Source organism: Xenopus laevis, chromosome 1L, assembly GCF_017654675.1.
Source record: "Xenopus laevis strain J_2021 chromosome 1L, Xenopus_laevis_v10.1, whole genome shotgun sequence".
NCBI classification, from domain to species: Eukaryota; Metazoa; Chordata; class Amphibia; order Anura; family Pipidae; genus Xenopus; species Xenopus laevis.
The window spans coordinates 24,974,448-24,991,964 of record NC_054371.1 but is presented as its reverse complement, the minus strand read 5'-3'; the positions used below and the strand labels follow the sequence as shown (position 1 = coordinate 24,991,964).

The 17,517-nt window shown below is 40.3% G+C and overlaps 1 protein-coding gene across 1 annotated transcript in view; it reads left to right on the top strand.

The window, feature by feature from the left end:
* Positions 1-17,517, top strand: part of trmt44.L (tRNA methyltransferase 44 homolog L homeolog) — a 33,333-nt gene that overhangs the window by 1,158 nt on the left and 14,658 nt on the right. Inside the window, 5 exon segments of the mRNA NM_001089055.1 lie at positions 3,362-3,467; positions 5,816-6,035; positions 9,082-9,150; positions 13,495-13,602; positions 17,034-17,105. Of these exon segments, the coding sequence (NP_001082524.1) occupies positions 3,362-3,467; positions 5,816-6,035; positions 9,082-9,150; positions 13,495-13,602; positions 17,034-17,105 (575 nt within the window).

Here is a 17,517-nt window from a genome sequence, read left to right as displayed (position 1 = left end):
TTTTATCAAATTTTCATATGGAAGCCGTAGTTCCCCTTTAAGTAACAGGATAAGGGGTGGGATATGTACATTTACACAAACGATTCGCTTGAATAAGCAAGTCCTGACCACAAGTCATTACTAAGTAGCATAAAGTAACAATATTCTGTTAAGAAAGTACAAACCAAAATGTATTTTAGATTAGTGGGGGAATTTGGCTGAGGTCTTTATTAGGGTTTTACCTTTTATGTTTGTATACTGTATCCACATTTTCCAGTATCTTGAGCTTTTATTCTGTTATTTGTGTAAACTCTCCTAATCACCTCATTTCTTCTACTTTAGTTATCCATCTTCTTTTTTTAATAATCTAATTGACCGTTGTCATCTCGCTCTGCTTAGAGTTGTCCCGAGGCTCTTCTCTGCTCACTAACTTTTCTTTGCAGAGTAACCGTTTGTCCATTTATCTCTCTTCGAGGTCCACGTTTTGGGGAAAAACTACAGAGAACAACATTTGCTAGGGATCCTGAAAGTTGTAGTTTAATAATAGCTGGAGGGAAAGTGATTGTGCAACCTTGGTTTATGTAGGAGACCAGACCCTACTATTCACTTACTGGAGGTTCAAGGGTATTTGTCCAGGCGTGGGACTTACAGAGGATGAGACCCCTGACAAACTCCCATAACCACTACCTTCAGCTCTCATTGACTTCTTGGGAACCACAAAGAAGTGCACATGTGAGGACTTTTCCAACCTAAACCGAGTGTGTTTACTAATACAGGTATGAGACCTGTTATCCAGAATTCTCGGGACCTGGGGGTTCCGGATAACAGATCTTTCCGTAATTTGGGTCTTCATGCCTTAAGTCTACTAGAAATTCATGTAAACATTAAATAAACCCAATAGGCTGGTTTTGCTTCCAGTACGGATTAAATATATCTTAGTTGGGATCTTATCTTGATTTTATTATTACAGAGAAAAAGGAAATAATTTTTAAAAATTTGGATAAAATGGAGCTTTCTGGATATGGTGTTTCCGGATAGGGGATCCTATACCTGTATTATAAATAAATAACATTGGTAATGTTGTCCACAGCAAGTCATCAGCAATTCAATTTGTACAATCTGCAAATTAGAAAACAATAGCAAAGATCTGATTGGTTGCTTTGGGCAACATCACTGATTTCTAGATTAACATAGTTTCAGGTGGAAAATTGTGCCAACTTATTTTTTATTTTTTTTAACTAGACCTAAGGTATGACGATCATTCATATTCAGGTCAAAGATTTGAACAAGTTTTCAGTCCATAGTCCAAACAAAAAAAGGAATCCGAAAAAAAGAGACAGGAGTCTTTGATTCCATGATTACTTGTGTACCTGGCCACACCATGTAGCGGGGATCACATACGCCCATACAGGGGCACTTAATTATCTGTGTGACTATGGACTTTTAATTTCATCCTCTTATAAAGGTTCATCTGGAGCAGTCCGTGTTGGGTCGCTCAGTAGATGGCTCCTATGCAGTATATTGTCATCCCTATATTCCCAGTTGCTCCTAATTATACAAATGTACCGAGGTTCTCCCCCTGGGGAACACATCCTTGGGATTGGTTATTGGCGAAGCTGCAGTTCTTAAAGTTCCAGGATGTCCGGTACATCTATGTTGTGTGTAGCACCATGGTCCTAGAGGAATGTTGTTTAGTTTCACTGTGTACTGTACAAATGTATTTGGATGAAATGACTCACTCTTGAGGTTACGGTGTTCTAGGCTGGCTGTACAAGAGCCAATAAATTGACCACTTCAGATTGAGTCTTATGGGCATATGTATGGGGGTCTCCCAACAGGTTTCCCGACATATCTTGGTAAAAATCTTCAGGTTTGAAAATCCCCTTGGGTGATGACCTGGCTTATGTGGTCCTCGACTAAAGGTGGCCATAGACGCACAAATATTATCGTACAAAACAAATTTTCATACGATATTAGGTGCGTGTATGACAGGAGATGAGCCGATCGATATAGACAGAAGACTTGTATATCGGTTGTCTCGTTGATCGGCCCAGGCAGAAAATATTGATCGGGCACTTTTGGTGGCACCCTAACAGCACCCATTGTTTGTGCTGAATTGTCAGAATACGGGTAGAATTCTATTGTTTCTACCTGTATATCCGCTCTACATGTGTATGTTGTAACAAACGATATTTCGTGGAAAGATCGTAATTGTAATATGGCCACCTTAACAGGCCCTCGTAGGACGACCTCACAATCTGATCATTGGCCACCTGGAAAAAGCTTTACCTGAATGGACAGAAACCAGCCTTTTCATGCATTCTATTCACGTACTAGTTGGCTTCATTGCAACTTTTATCCTAGTGACCCAAAGAGAGTTCACAATGGCCCCATCTAGAATATGCTGTACAGTTTTGGTCTCCATCACTCAAACAGGACATTATTGTATTAGAGAGGGTACAGAGAAGGGCAACTAAGCTGGTAAAAGGTATTGAAAATCTTAGCTATGAGGAAAGACTGGCCACATTGGGGATGTTCACGCTGGAGAAGATGCTTAAGGGGAGATATGATAACTATGTATAAATATATAAGGGAATCATATAATAATCTCTCTAATGCTTTATTTACCAGTAGGTCTTTCCAGCTGACCCAAGGTCACCCATTCCTATTAGAAGAAAGAAGGTCCCGCCTAAATATTTGGAAGTGTTTTTTTACAGTGAGAGCTGTGAAGATGTGGAATTGTCTCCCTGAATCAGTGGTACAGGCTGATACATTAGATAGATTTAAGAAGGGGTTGGATGGTGTTTAGTAAGTAATGGAATACAGGGTTATGGGAGATAGCTCATAGTACAAGTTGATCCAGGGACTAGTCCCATTGCCATTTTGGAGTCAGTAAGGAATTTTTTCCCTCTCTGAGGCAAATTGGAGAGGCTTCAAATAGGGTCTTTTGCCTTCCTCTGGATCAACTGGCAGTTAGGTAGATTAAAAAAAAACTAAAAGGTTGAACTTGATGGATGTGTGTCTCTTTTTTTCAACCTACCTTACTATGGTACTTACTATGTACTAGGATGCCAGAGTTGCAGGATGGGGGAAAATTTTCCTGTCCGACTGATGTTTATCTGGGCCAGAATAGGGCTCATGGCAATGAAATGCCAGGTTCTCCATCTGAGGGCAAGCACTCCATACATAAATCAAGGATGTCCAATATGCAGCCCCCAGCTATTGTTGACCCATAATTCCCAGCATCCACCTGAGAGCCAAAGGCTGGACCTCAAGCAATCATTTTTACACCAAAGCTGCCTGTTAAGAAATCCCTCGCCTCCTTTTTCCAGTCTGTTGCTTTTTTTAACTGCTGCCGAAATAACGAGGATCCTCCTTTCAGATCTGCCTAACAGCGTTGTGACATTCCTACCTCTGGATGAAGCAAATCAGTTTAAGAAAAACAACATTTATCAAATCCGTCTCGCACATGTCCAGGATGATGAATGGTGAGCATTGTAGGGAGAGACTGTTCTGTATCGCACACATTAGCATTACATCTCGGCCTCTTTTATTATGTAAAGATTTTCTGCAAATGTAGGAATTTTAAATCCTTTTTTGTTTTAAATTTATATTTCTGTTCTGCAATATATGGAATATACATATTCATTGGAATGGCTGCCCTTACAGCAACATAATTGCCTCCCCCTCCCCTTTTTTGACATTTTACTTAATAATTGGTTTGTTGCCCAATGGAGAACTAGAGAACAGTTCTCCTCACTGAGCTGGCAGTTTTTACAAAGTGCCATATTCGATGGTAGTGGCTTTGGTTGTTGTCCCTTTTGTTATATCAGCAGCTTTGCTGCAGTTGGGTCAGAGGATTCACGACTTTTTAACTTCCTTCTAAAGAATATAAAAAGGCAGAGTGTTATTGAGATATAGGATTCCACTTAGGATCCTCTTCTGTCACTTCATGGAGTCTGATCCTGGACCTTGCTTTTAACTGCATATGGTCCTGTGAGGTGACAGCAGAGGATCTGTCATTAGAAAAGATGGCCCCTGTGAACTCCGCTGTGAGAGGGGAGTGATGGAGGCCAGTGAAGGGGATCTGAGCTTTGGGGGGGAGGGTTTAGTTATCCTTTAAAGGGTTGGGGGAAAACCCTTGGAAGTTCCAAAAATAAATCTTTAATTTTTTTTCATTTTTAAACACACATTTATATGATTCCTCAGTTTGGGAGAGGAAGCCATGATAGTCTGCCTTTGACTCCATTTTCCCACCTCCTCTAAAGGCGGCCATACAAGGACAGATTTAAAGGAGAACTAAACCCCCGTACTAAAAATTCCCCCCCATAACTGCCGTAATTGCCCTCCTATCCTCTCCCTCCCTGCACTGTGCATTCGTAAAAAAAAAAAAATGCAGAGCAGTAGAGCTCCAGGGCACAATCTTTCGCTGCTTCATATTCTATCAGGGCTCAACGCTGATATGCGCAGTTGAAGCGGATTCCTGACTGGGAATGCTCCCGCAGACTTTGTGTCGGCGTTGAGTTCCAAAAGAATACGAAGCGGCCGAAGAAGGTGCTCTGGAGCTCCGCTGTACTGCTCTGCAATTTAATCTGACCATAGATGCAAAGATTTGATCCGACTTCCCCATCTCCCGACCTGCCACTAACCATGCCGATCTAATAAAGTAGAAAAGAACAGATCAGAAGTTGTTCTGCCCTTGACGGTAATCGTACAACGAAAGCTAGTGACAGTCTCCCTCTGAAAATCGTACGATTGGCAATACATGCTGAGATATTATTGGCAGCCGACAGAAATCTTTTAACCTGTCCGACCAAACGACCGATTTCCGCCGGACGAAAAATGTCGGGACTCTCCACACGCGGTCCAAAAACCGTACGAATCCTCAATTCGTACAATCGAATCTTTGTGTCTAAAGACAGTTTTAGTCGTTTTTTTTGTTTTTTTTTTTGACTAATGCACAGGTAGGGAAGGGGCGATGGCAGCAGTTACAGGGGGCTTTTTGGATACAGTTGAGTTCTCCATTGAGCCACCATTTTTGAGCCCTTCATACTAATTCAGCACCTTATCTGTCCATATGGTGCCCTTCCAAAGGGCTGAAGTGATCGATATCTGGCCAGATGACAGTTGGACAGGTTTGATTTTCCTATTGGACCAAGGGCCAACCTGTGGGTTCAGCTCAATATTTCCCACCTCAAGGTGGTCATATTGGTGGAAGATCCATTCATTTGTCAACCTCTCCAAACAAGCAGATCTAATTAGGAATGCATCAAATCCACTATTTTAGAATTCAGTTGAATCCCTTGTAAAAGAAAATATTAGTGCTTCAAACAGTAAAGGGGACCCAAAATCAGGCTTGGATAACATTTAAGGTCCTAAAGTGAGGCTTGGGATACATCCAAAATAGAATTAAACATTTTATAGTCCAAAATATAGTTCATTGTGATAAGCTCAAATTCCATATTCAATATATTCCATATATACCTGTGTATCTATATAATGAGAGAAACGAACAATGGATTAAAATTCTGTACTAATAGTATATGTTAGAGTAGTATTCTGTAGGATGCAGTCTACCACTCTCAGGCATTCGTTAAATGGGGTCACTTTTTATTGTGATATTATCTCCTCTATACTTAATGCAATTCTTTTCCTTTAATTCGTTTTTTTTTTCACAATAGAAACCATGCAACTAATTCTGATCCTCAGCCAGTGCATTAAAGCAAACAACTCTTGTGAACTACACCTCCCAGCATGCTCTCTGAGACATGCCAATTGCAGTTTGTCCAGTTTTGGAATACGATTGTGACAAATATTATTTGTCTTGCTTTTCAAGGTCAATCTCCCTCTATACGTTGTGCTCCGAGGCCTGGGAAAGTGATGGAGTTGTGTACCCTAAAATAACCTGGATGAAAAATGAGCTGCTTTCCAAGCTGGCAAAGTGGTCCACGGAGGACAAGAAAAGTGAATTTAAAAGCACTTTATCGCTCGTTCCTGTCGATAAATATAGCCGACTTTATCAGAACCTGAAGGAAAAATACAGAGACATGGTGAAGGTATTGTGCATTCTTCATTTAGCTTCCCGCCTAGCTCTGATCATCAGATGCAAATGATTTATTTATATGACATTTTAAATTTCCATTAACTCCCTGAGAATTCAGACTCTTGTGTATTGTTCCCAGGTTTTCTTTTGTTTTTTTTTTAATCCAGCACAGTCTTATTTTCTGCAGTGGAAAATTGCACATCTTTCAAGGGACTGCTAAATCGTGTCATGAAGCGTAATGGTATAAATGTTTTAATGTGCATTTCTATATGGAAACTCTGCCAGAAACAATGCACCGATGGATATTACACGTGTGCAGATTCTTGGCTCTCTCCAGACACCTTTATGTCCATCTGCCTATGAATATCCATGAACACAATTAAAAATAGCTATCCCAGTGCAAGAAGGAAAGCCACGGAAGCAGTTTATTGCCAATAGATTAGCCACAATAGTGCAAGCTATAACATTATATTTATTCTGTAGAATGTTTTGCCATACCTGAGTAAACCGCTCTAGAATCTCTTTGTTTAGGATAGCAGCTGTCATTAGTTTGGTGTGACATCACTTCCTGCCTGAGTCTCTCCCTGCTCACTCATAGCTCTGGCCTCAAATTATTTAGGAGGGGTAAAGAGGAGGGGAGAGGCGCAAACTGAGCATGCTCAAGCCCTAGCCCTGGAGGTTTAAGTTGAAATCAGGAAGTCTGATACAGAAGCCCATGAGTACACAATAGAAGGAAAGAAATGTGGTGTTTCTTTTGACAGAGGACTCAGAGCAGCATTACCGTATATACCCGAGTATAAGCCGAGTTTTTCAGCATCCAAAATGTGCTGAAAAAGTCTACCTCGGCTTATACCCGGGTCAGCGGTACCCGACCCGAGTAGCTGAGATTGCAGTCACTTTTAATCATTCCTATACCAACAGTACACTTGGGGAGAGACTGCAATATCCCACAATGCCCTCTGTTGGTTATATGAAAGAATAACAGTGAGCCCTCTGTTGGTTATATGAAAGAATAACAGTGACTGCAATATCACACAGCGCCATCTGTTGGTTATATGAAAGAATAACAGTGAATGCAATATCACACAGCGCCATCTGTTGGTTGTATGAAAGAATAACAGTGCGCCCTCTGTTGGTTATATGAAAGATTAACAGTGACTGCAATTTCACACAGCGCCATCTGTTGGTTGTATGAAAGAATAACAGTGCGCCCTCTGTTGGTTATATTAAAGAATAACAGTGACTGCAATATCACACAGCACCCTCTGTTGGTTATATGAAAGAATAACAGTGACTGCAATATCACACAGCGCCCTCTGTTGGTTATATGGAAGAATAACAGTGACTGCAATATCACACAGCGCCCTCTGTTGGTTATATGAAAGAATAACAGTGACTGCAATATCACACAGTGCCCTCTGTTGGTTATATGAAAGAATAACAGTGCGCCCTCTGTTGGTTATATGAAAGAATAACAGTGACTGCAATATCATGAAAGAATAACAGTGACTGCAATATCACACAGTGCCCTCTGTTGGTTATATGAAAGAATAACAGTGCGCCCTCTGTTGGTTATATGAAAGAATAACAGTGACTGCAATATCACACAGCGCCCTCTGTTGGTTATACGAAAGATTAACAGTGATGGCAATATCAAACAGCACCCTCTGCACATGGTAGTGGGACAATGCACACAGTAATCCGTTTGGCAATTCTCTGTCACCATCAACTTTGCAAAGAAGTCTGGTTGATCACTGGGGGGGTTGGCAGAATGTGCGCTGCTGGGAGACAGGGCTGTAGTTGTGTCTAGGCTTATACTAGAGTCAATAAGTTTTCCCAGTTTTCGTAGGTAAAATTAGGTACCTCGGCTTATACTCGGGTCGGCTTATACTTGAGTATATACGGTACTTTGAGGGTTTACTGGTGTATTTATATAGACCACTCTGATAAAGCTTACTTAATTTTAACCTTTCCTTTAACGTTTAAGGCTGTATGCAGTGAAATCCCAACTTCGTACAATATTCTAATAGCTAGAACTTTCAACCAGATTTTCATTCCATTTCATGACCATATAAAAGTACAAGGCCGAGGTGACTTGTAATATCCTCATATTTTCCAAAAAAGGGTACTTTATTTATTATAATACACAAGTTTTATTGAGTCATGTGACCAAAATGACGTCACTACTCACCGTTTATAACTGATGACATCACTAGTCACGGGTTATAAATGATGACATCACTAGTCATCGGTTATAACTGATGACATCAGTAGTCACCGGTTATAGTGAATAAAATACCCCCTCTTGTAAAATATAAGGATATTATAAGTTATCGAGGAGTTTCATGACCATATAAAAAGGCTGAGTGTTTTTAGACAGGTCATAGAACTCCGAGGTTACTTCTAATATCCTCATTTTCCAACAAGGGGTACTTTATTTATTATAATACACATGTTTTAGTGAGTCATGTGACCAAAATGACATCACTACTCACCGTTTATAACTGACGACATCACTAGTCACCATTTTATAAGGATATGATTTACAAGATTTTCATGGCTTTTGCGTATTATATTATGGTACTGCCACTGAAGTGAACAAGGGTATCCATATATTTACGGTAGATGCAATACAAAACTCTTCGATTTTTTTTTTTTAATTTCGTGTGTGTGTGTTACTGGTCCTTTAAGCTTCAACTTCACCTTTAAAAGAATTTATACAGTAGATCTTGTATTGGCGTAACGCGTGTAAAATGGTGAGTTATCTTACCGAGTATCCATTTGGATAAGCAGAGGCTTTGTGTGTCTAGTTTATATTCTGCCCATGTAAAATCTCTTCACTCCAAGGAGCTGTGCAATGTGGATAAAAATGGCCTTTTTGTCTCACGCAGCTGAGTACTTAAAGGGCAGAAAATCCAATGACAGGAGGGCGCTGAGCTTATGAACACTGAATGATTTAAATTGGCTGCTTGGCAGATTTTCTTCTACACTTTATAATCCTGTGTCTTCTGGAAAATCATTGCTGCGCGAGTAAATATGCAGTTTCATTTGTTCTGCAGGTCTGGCCCGAAGTTACTGATCCTGAGAAATTTGTTTACGAGGATGTCGCTATAGCTACCTACTTGTTGGTAAGTCCAGGCATAGATATTTTTTAGCCCTCGAGGCAGACACAAATCTTAGAAGCACATTTATCAAGGGCCGAATTTTGAATTCGTGTTTTTTTTTTTTAAAAAAAAACTCCCTTAAGCATAAATTTAATATTCGACTTACTGAAATTTATTAATAAAAAATGTATATATATTTTTTTAACTTGGACAAATTGAAACGACCTGAAAATTCAGATTGAATTTGAATCAAATTCGATTCGAGTTTTTTTCTCCAAAAAAAAACTTGAATGTCAGGAAGCCTACAAAAATCTCCAAGTTGACTTAAAACAGTAATTCGGCAGGTTTTAGCTGAAAAAATCTCGAATCTAATTTGAATTTTTTTTTTTTTTAAAAAAAAAAAAACTCTAATCGAATTTGGATAACTCCCTAGTCGAATTTGACAATAAAAAAAAAAATTGAATTCCAAATTAGAATTTTCAATTCAACCCCTGATAAATCTGCCCCTTAATGTCGGTGACTTAAAGATAGTTACATAGTTAAATCGGGTTGAAAAAAGACAAAGTCCATCAAGTTCAACCCCTCCAAATGAAAACCCGGCATCCATACACACACCCCTCCCTACTTTCACATAAATTCTATATACCCATACCTATACTAACTATAGAGTTTAGTATCAGAATAGCCTTTGATATTATGTCTGGCCAAAAAATCATCCAAGCCATTCTTATAGTCATTAACTGAATCCGCATCACAACATCACCCGGCAGTGCATTCCACAACCTCACTGTCCTGACTGTGAAGAACCCCCTACGTTGCTTCAAATGAAAGTTCTTTTCTTCTAGTCTAAAGGGGTGGCCTCTGGTACGGTGATCCACTTTATGGGTAAAAGGTCCCCTGCTATTTGTCTATAATGTCCTCTAATGTACTTGTAAAGTGTAATCATGTCCCCACGCAAGCGCCTTTTTTCCAGAGAAAACAACCCCAACCTTGACAGTCTCCCCTCATAATTTAAGTCTTCCGTCCCTCTAACCAATTTAGTTGCACTTAGTCTCTACACTCTCTCCAGCTCATTTATATCCCTCTTAAAGGGGAAGGAAACCTCGTCGGCGCTAACCCCCCTCCCGTGTATTGCCCCCCCTCCCTCCTCCCCCCTGGCCTACCCGTCCCGCTGGGCAAATGCCCCTAACTTGTTACTTACCCTTCTGCGCAGGTCCAGTCCAGGGAGTTCACAGGCGACATCTTCTTCCACGCGATCTTCTTCCTCCTTTGACCGGCGTTTTGGCGCATGCGCAGTAGGATCGTTTCGCCGGTACGGATCTACTGCGCATGCGCCAAAAGTCACGCGCATGCGCAGTAGATCGTACCGGCGAAACGATCCTACTGCGCATGCGCCGGTCAAAGGAGGAAGAAGATCGCGTGGAAGAAGATGTCGCCTGTGAACTCCCTGGACTGGACCTGCGCAGAAGGGTAAGTAACAAGTTAGGGGCATTTGCCCAGCGGGAGGGGTAGGCCAGGGGGGAGGAGGGAGGGGGGGCAATACACGGGAGGGGGGGAGGGGGGTTAGCGCCGACGAGGTTTCCTTCCCCTTTAAGGACTGGAGTCCAAAACTGCACTGCATACTCCAGGTGAGGCCTCACCAGGGACCTATAAAGAGGCAGAATTATGTTTTCATCCCTTGAGTTAATGCCCTTTTTTATGCAAGACAGAACTTTATTTGCTTTAGTTGCCACAGAATGACACTGCCCAGAATTAGACAACTTGTTATCTACAAAGACCCCTAGATCCTTCTCATTTAAGGAGACTCCCAACACACTGCCATTTAGTGTATAACTTGCATTTATATTATTTTTGCCAAAGTGCATAACCTGCATTTATCAACATTGAACCTCATTTTCCAGTTTGCTGCCCAGTTTTCCAGTTTAGACAGATCACTTTGCAAAGTGGTAGCATCCTGCATGGAACCTATAGTTCTGCACAATTTAGTATCATCTGCAAAAATAGAAACAGTACTTTCAATGGCCACCTCCAGGTCATTAATAAACAAGTTGAAAAGCAAGGGACCTAGTACAGAGCCCTGCGGTACTCCACTAACAACACTGGTCCAATTAGAAAATGTTCCATTTACCACCACTCTTTGTAGTCTATCTTTTAGCCAGTTCTCTATCCAGGTACAAATACTATGTTCCAGACCAACATTCCTTAATTTAACCAGTAACCTTTTGTGTGGCACTGTATATACCAGTCCTACATCCAGCCTAAAGGCTGCCATTCACGAGCAGATATAAACTGCCAGATTAAGTCAGATGCTTATTGGGTAATATATGGGGCCCTCAGACGGACTTCCATGATCTATATCTGACCGAAAGTCTGGCAGAGGACATTTGGGCTGGTTTAAAAATCCAGTCGGATCGAGGACTGCATTGGTTCATTAATGTGGTCCTTCTTCCGACCACCCGTGTTCTTCTTATTGTGATCTGATTGTTGGACCCTAGGGCTCATTATCGGATCCTCCCAATATCACCCACCTCAAGGTGGGATCACCCTATGTATGCCCCGCCCCCACCCCCTGGGCAAATGCCCCTAATTTTTTACTCACAGATTCAGGCCTCGGAGATCACGGCAGCCATCTTTTTCTTCTCCGGTAATCTTCGTGTATTGACGGCATTTTTGCCGCATGCGCAGTTGGAATAAATTTCCAGCCTCGAACCACTGCGCATGCGCCAAAAGCCACAAACATTTTCAAAAACTGCATGCGCAGTAGTTCGGGACCGGAAATTTACTCCCAACTGCGTATGCGCCTAAACTTCCGAAGAAAGAAGATGGCGACCGAGAAACTCCCGTGGCCAGAATCTGCACGGAGGTGTAAGTAAAAAATTAGGGGCATTTGCCTGGGGACAGGTAGGCTGGGGGGGAGAAGGGAGGGGGGTCTACCCAGGGTGGGAGGGAGTTTTTTATTTTAAACTACAGGTTGAATTTTCCTTTATGAGCCACTCTATCTGCCAGGATTCTTTTCTGTAATTTACAGCCAGTTAGTGTTTTTTATGCTCTACCGTATGTGCCTGGCCATGTTAATACTGGGGGGAGCCATTAAAAATCTCTTGAATGCTGGCACCTTGAACTGAGTTATGTAGAACAGTGTTGGAGGGGAATAAAGTATTCTCTTTAAAGGGGTTGTGGAAATTAATGGGCAAATGAAGGTGAAGCTGGTTAATCAGAATAACAACCAAATAACCTTTAAAGAGAAAATGTACCTTATTTAAAAGCCAGCCATGTCTGGTCTGCATGCATGAAGCTACCTCGGAAAAAGAATGTAGAGATGGACGGTGCTTATTTACAACATTGGATAGATCTCTACCTGATAAACTCACTTTATTCAGAATAAAGCAGGGTCACATCACAAATGCAGTGCAGAAATGTCCGAAACGTTCCACAGCAGCGTACCCCTTGTTCCCCTGAATAAAATGAGCTGATAATAAAGATATGACAACATCCATCTCTTCATTCTCTTTTTGTGCTCTACGGGTAGTGGATCCGTTATACAGAAACCCATGGCCTAGAAGGCTTTGAATTATGGAATGGCCATGTTCCGTAGACTCCATTTTATCCAAATAATACAAATTTTTAAAAATGATTTCCTTTTTCTTTGTAATAATAAAACAGTACGTTTTTTTTTTGATCCCAACTAAGATATAATTAATCCTGATTGGAGCAAAACCAGCCTATTGGGTTTATTTAATGTTTACATGTCTAGTAGACCTAAAGGGGTGGTTCACCTTTAAGTTAACTTTTAGTATGTTCTGCCCAATTCTAAGCAACTTTTCAATTGGTCTTCATTATTATTTTTAATAGTTTCCAACTTATTAGCCTTCTTCTGACTCTTTCCAGCTTTCAAATGGGGTCACTGATCCCATCTAAAACATATGCTCTGTAAGGCTACAAATTTATTGTTATTGATCCTTTTTATTACTGATCTTTCTATTCAGGCCTCTCCTATTCATATTCCAGTCTTTTATTCAAATCAATGCATGGCCGCTAGGGTAGTTTGGACCCTAGTAACCAGATTGCTGAAATTGCAAATTGGAGAGCTACTGAATAAAAAGCTAAATAAAATCATAAAAAATGAAAACCAATTGCAAATAGTCTCAGAATATCACTCTCTACATCATTCTAAAAAGTTAACTCACTGGTGAACAAGACCCCTTATCTGGAAAACCCCAGGTCCTAAGCATTCTGGATAACAGGTCCCATACCTGTAATATGAAATTCGGTTTAATAAATCGTCCCTTTAAAGATCATCAGGCTTTTTTGTACAATGTGTCCTATATTTTATTGACACCACCATCTTGCCTTGAAATATGTTTTCAGATTATCTGGGAAGAGGAGAGATCGCAGAATCAAGTAAAAGAAAAACAGTCATTTGTGGACTTGGGATGTGGAAATGGTCTCTTGGTCCATATACTGAGCAACGAGGGGGTATGTGTTTGGTACCTGATTTCATTATTATTATTATTATTTTATTATTACATATAATTACTATGTCTTTGTGCATTTCTCACTAAAGGGGTGGTTCACCTTTAAATTCACTTTTAGTATGTTATTCTTTTCAATAGGTCTACATTTTTTTATTAGTTTTTTTTAATTACTTTGCTTTTTCTTCTTCTGACTCTTTCCAGCTTTCAAATGGGGATCACTGACCCCATCTAAAAAAACAAATGCTCTGTTAGGCTATAAATGTATTGTTATTGTTACTTTTTATTATTCGCCTTTCAATTCAGACCCTCTGCTGTTCATATTCCAGTCTCTTATTCAAATCAGTGCATGGTTGCTAGGATAATTTGGACCCTAGCAACCATATTATCACAATTGCAAACTGGAGAGCTGATGAATACAAAGCCACTTAACTCGAAAACCACAAATGATAAAAAATGAAAACCAACGGCAAATTATCTCAGAATATCACTCTCTACATCATACTAAAAGTTGAACAACCCCTATAAATGAGTGTGAATGGGCCCCACAATGAATAATCATGATAACCTTGGCCATATTGTATTTAGAACAGTGATGTGCCTCGCTTACATTTCAGAACGTCAGCAGGAAAATATTGATGGTTTTATCATTGTGACAGACCACAACATCTACGGGCCAATTTCTTTGACTTTAGGAATAAAATCTGTTTTACATCAAGCCTGGGTACCACTGTGGAGGAAAGGCACATAAAGGCACTGCTATAATTAGGTCTGTTGCCCTGGTTTTTAAATAAAGTAGATCTGAATAATAACTGTTCCACACTCTGTAGTAAGTTATGTTAAAGTGTACTTGATTAGTGCTGAGGCATCGGAGAGTTGAACATGTTACAACAAATTATGTGTATATAAATATATATATTTTTTAAATTAAACACCATCCAACCCCTTCTTAAAGCTATCTAATGTATCAGCCTGTACCACTGATTCAGGGAGAGAATTCCACATCTTCACAGCTCTCACTGTAACAAAACCATTTACGAATATTTAGGTGGAACCTCTTTTCTTCTAATCGGAACGGGTGACCTTGTGTCAGCTGGAAAGACCTACTGGTAAATAAAGCATTAGAGAGATTATTATATGATCCCCTTATATATTTATACATAGTTATCATATCTCCCCTTAAAGAGATACTGACACTAGGAGTTGAATTTTTTTTTTTTTACATCTATCATAATATTGGCTTTGTTTACTACTTTTAATTTTGTTTTAAGTATTTGCTCAAAGCTTTTACATTACCTTTCTGACTCTCTGTGTTTGTCTATGAGGGGGCTGCCATATTAGTGCAGCAGGAGTCCGTTAGCATGAGAAACTTTGTTTTGCCAACCGGATTGTCCCATCTCAGCCTGTCAGTTAGTCAGGTTTAGGAACTTCAACTAACTATTACTTACAAAAAGAGACCCCCTCTGCAAAAAACAAATAACATGACCTATAGGTTACTTTTAATGTACATTCATATTTTAAAAAGTAGCTTTTTAGCGTTGGTATCACTTCAAAGGAGAATTCAACCCTTAAAGGAAAACTATACCCCCAAAATGAATACTTAAGCAACAGATAGTTTATATCAAATTGAATGACGTATTAAAGAATCTTACCAAACTGGAATATATATTTAAGTAAATATTGCCTTTTTACATCTCTTGCCTTGAACCACCATTTCGTGACTCTATCTGTGCTGCCTCAGAGATCACCTGACCAGAAATACTACAAAACTAACTGTAACAGGAAGAAGTGAGGAAGCAAAAGGCAGAACTCTGTCTGTTAATTGGCTCATGTGACCTTACATGTGGTTTGTATGTGTGTACAGTGAATCTTATGATCTCAGGGGACGGCCCTTATTTTTTAAAATGGCAATATTCTATTTATGATTATCCAATGGCACATACTTCTAAAAAAGTATATTATTATGATAATGGTTCATTTACATGAAGCAGGGTTTTACACATGAGCTGTTTTACTCAGTATCTTTTAATAGAGACCTACATTGTTTGGGGGGTATAGTTTTCCTTTAACAGAAAAAAACCCTACCCTAAGTATACCCCCCTCCCTCCTCCCCCAAACCTACCTGGTACCCGGGGCAAATGCCCCTAACTTTTTACTTACCCCACGGTGCAGATTCTGTTCTCGGGAGTTCACGACAGCCATCTTCTTTTCTTCATTAAAGGTCGGAAGCAGACTGTCATTTTCGAGGCATGCGCAGTTGGATTAATTTTCTGTAATTTTTTGTGACTTTCGGCACATGCGCATGCCCCGAAAATGACAGTCTGCTTCCGAAGTCTAACGAAGAAAAGAAGATGGCTGTCGTTAACTCCCGAGGACAGAATCTGCACTGAGGGCTAAGTAAAAAGTTATGGGCATTTTCCCCGGGTACCAGGTAGGTTGGGGAGGAGTAGGGGGTTTGGGTATTTGTATGTTTTGGGTTGAATTCTCCTTCTCCAGCATGAACTAGAGTCCTGTGCGGGTCCATTTTTTGGGACCTGTACCCAACCTGCAATTCGCATTCTTACACGCTTGGAACCGCTACCCTACCCGCAAGTACCTTATCCGCAACCCGAACCCGCGTACCGCTGACCATCAAGAATCAGGAAGTGCTGTCATTGTAAATCAGAAGTGAAGTCATCGGAAGTAGCCCACACCCAGAACTTCTCCCCTCAACCCACAAGGTACCACAGGTTTTTGTGGGTAACCCGCGGTTCCCGACCCGCTGCAGGACTCTAGCGTCAACTTGGTCAGTCTTTCCTCATAGCTAAGATTTCCCATACCTTTTACTAGCTTAGTTGCCCTTCTCTGGACCCTGTCTATTTCCATAATGTCCTGTTTCCATGCTTTTAAAGAGAAACTTGTGACTGTTCATGATAGAGAAAATGATATTGGCGCAATGATTGAAAATGTATCTCTAAAAATATACTGCTCCTCATGACAAATGCTGTGATAATGAAGGATACCAGGGTCACCAGTGGGCCTCAGCCTATGTCTGTACAGATCCGATTCAGCTCCGTGTGTTTGGGCAGCTAATAAACTCCACAAGCAAAATGCCATAAAATTGACTTGTGTGCAGTTCCCGTCACTGTTATAACACCAAGTGCTCCTAAAAGGCATGGGGATTGCTCCATCTATTGTCTTTGCTATTAACAATACTGAATGTCATTTCAGTTTCAGACGATATTAGACAACTATGTGTGAAAAGCTCCGTGTCGTTTCTTGTTTGTTAACAGGAACAGGAGGCTTGATAAAGGGGGTCACCCCGAAACGTTGCACATCTGCACAAGAAATAAAAGCAAGGGGAAACCCTGCATTTCACTTGCCTCGAGTGCCAGAGTTTTTCTCGTTTCTTGTTTGTGCCGTTTCTTACTTTAATGTATGAATATTTGTCTGCAGCATCCTGGCAGAGGAATTGATGTCCGAAGAAGAAAAATATGGGATATGTATGGACCACAGACTATTTTAGAGGTAGTTTTTTTCTAAACTTTTCTATTTAAATATTACATTTAGAATTGAACTGTATCCCTTCAAGTACGTAATTTAAATGTAATTGTAACAACAATTGTGTAATGTACTGTTATAACTCAAAACATGCAATTTTACTGGATAGCTAAACAAAGCAATTTTAATATTTTGTGTAGACTACTATCTCAGTGGACTTTTTTTTTCATTTTTTTTTTTTTGGTGCCTTAATGGGTGCACGGGATCTGATTTATTTAGGAAAACTGCTCCCTGGGTGGATCTATGCTGGGCAGTCACGTTTTGAGGCAATACTGTATGGGTTATAACCAGAACTATTCTTTTACCCTGTTAGAAACAATTCTCAGGCTCTCTGATCTGCCTCCTCTTTCCATAGACTTTTCAGTTCACAATGGGAGAC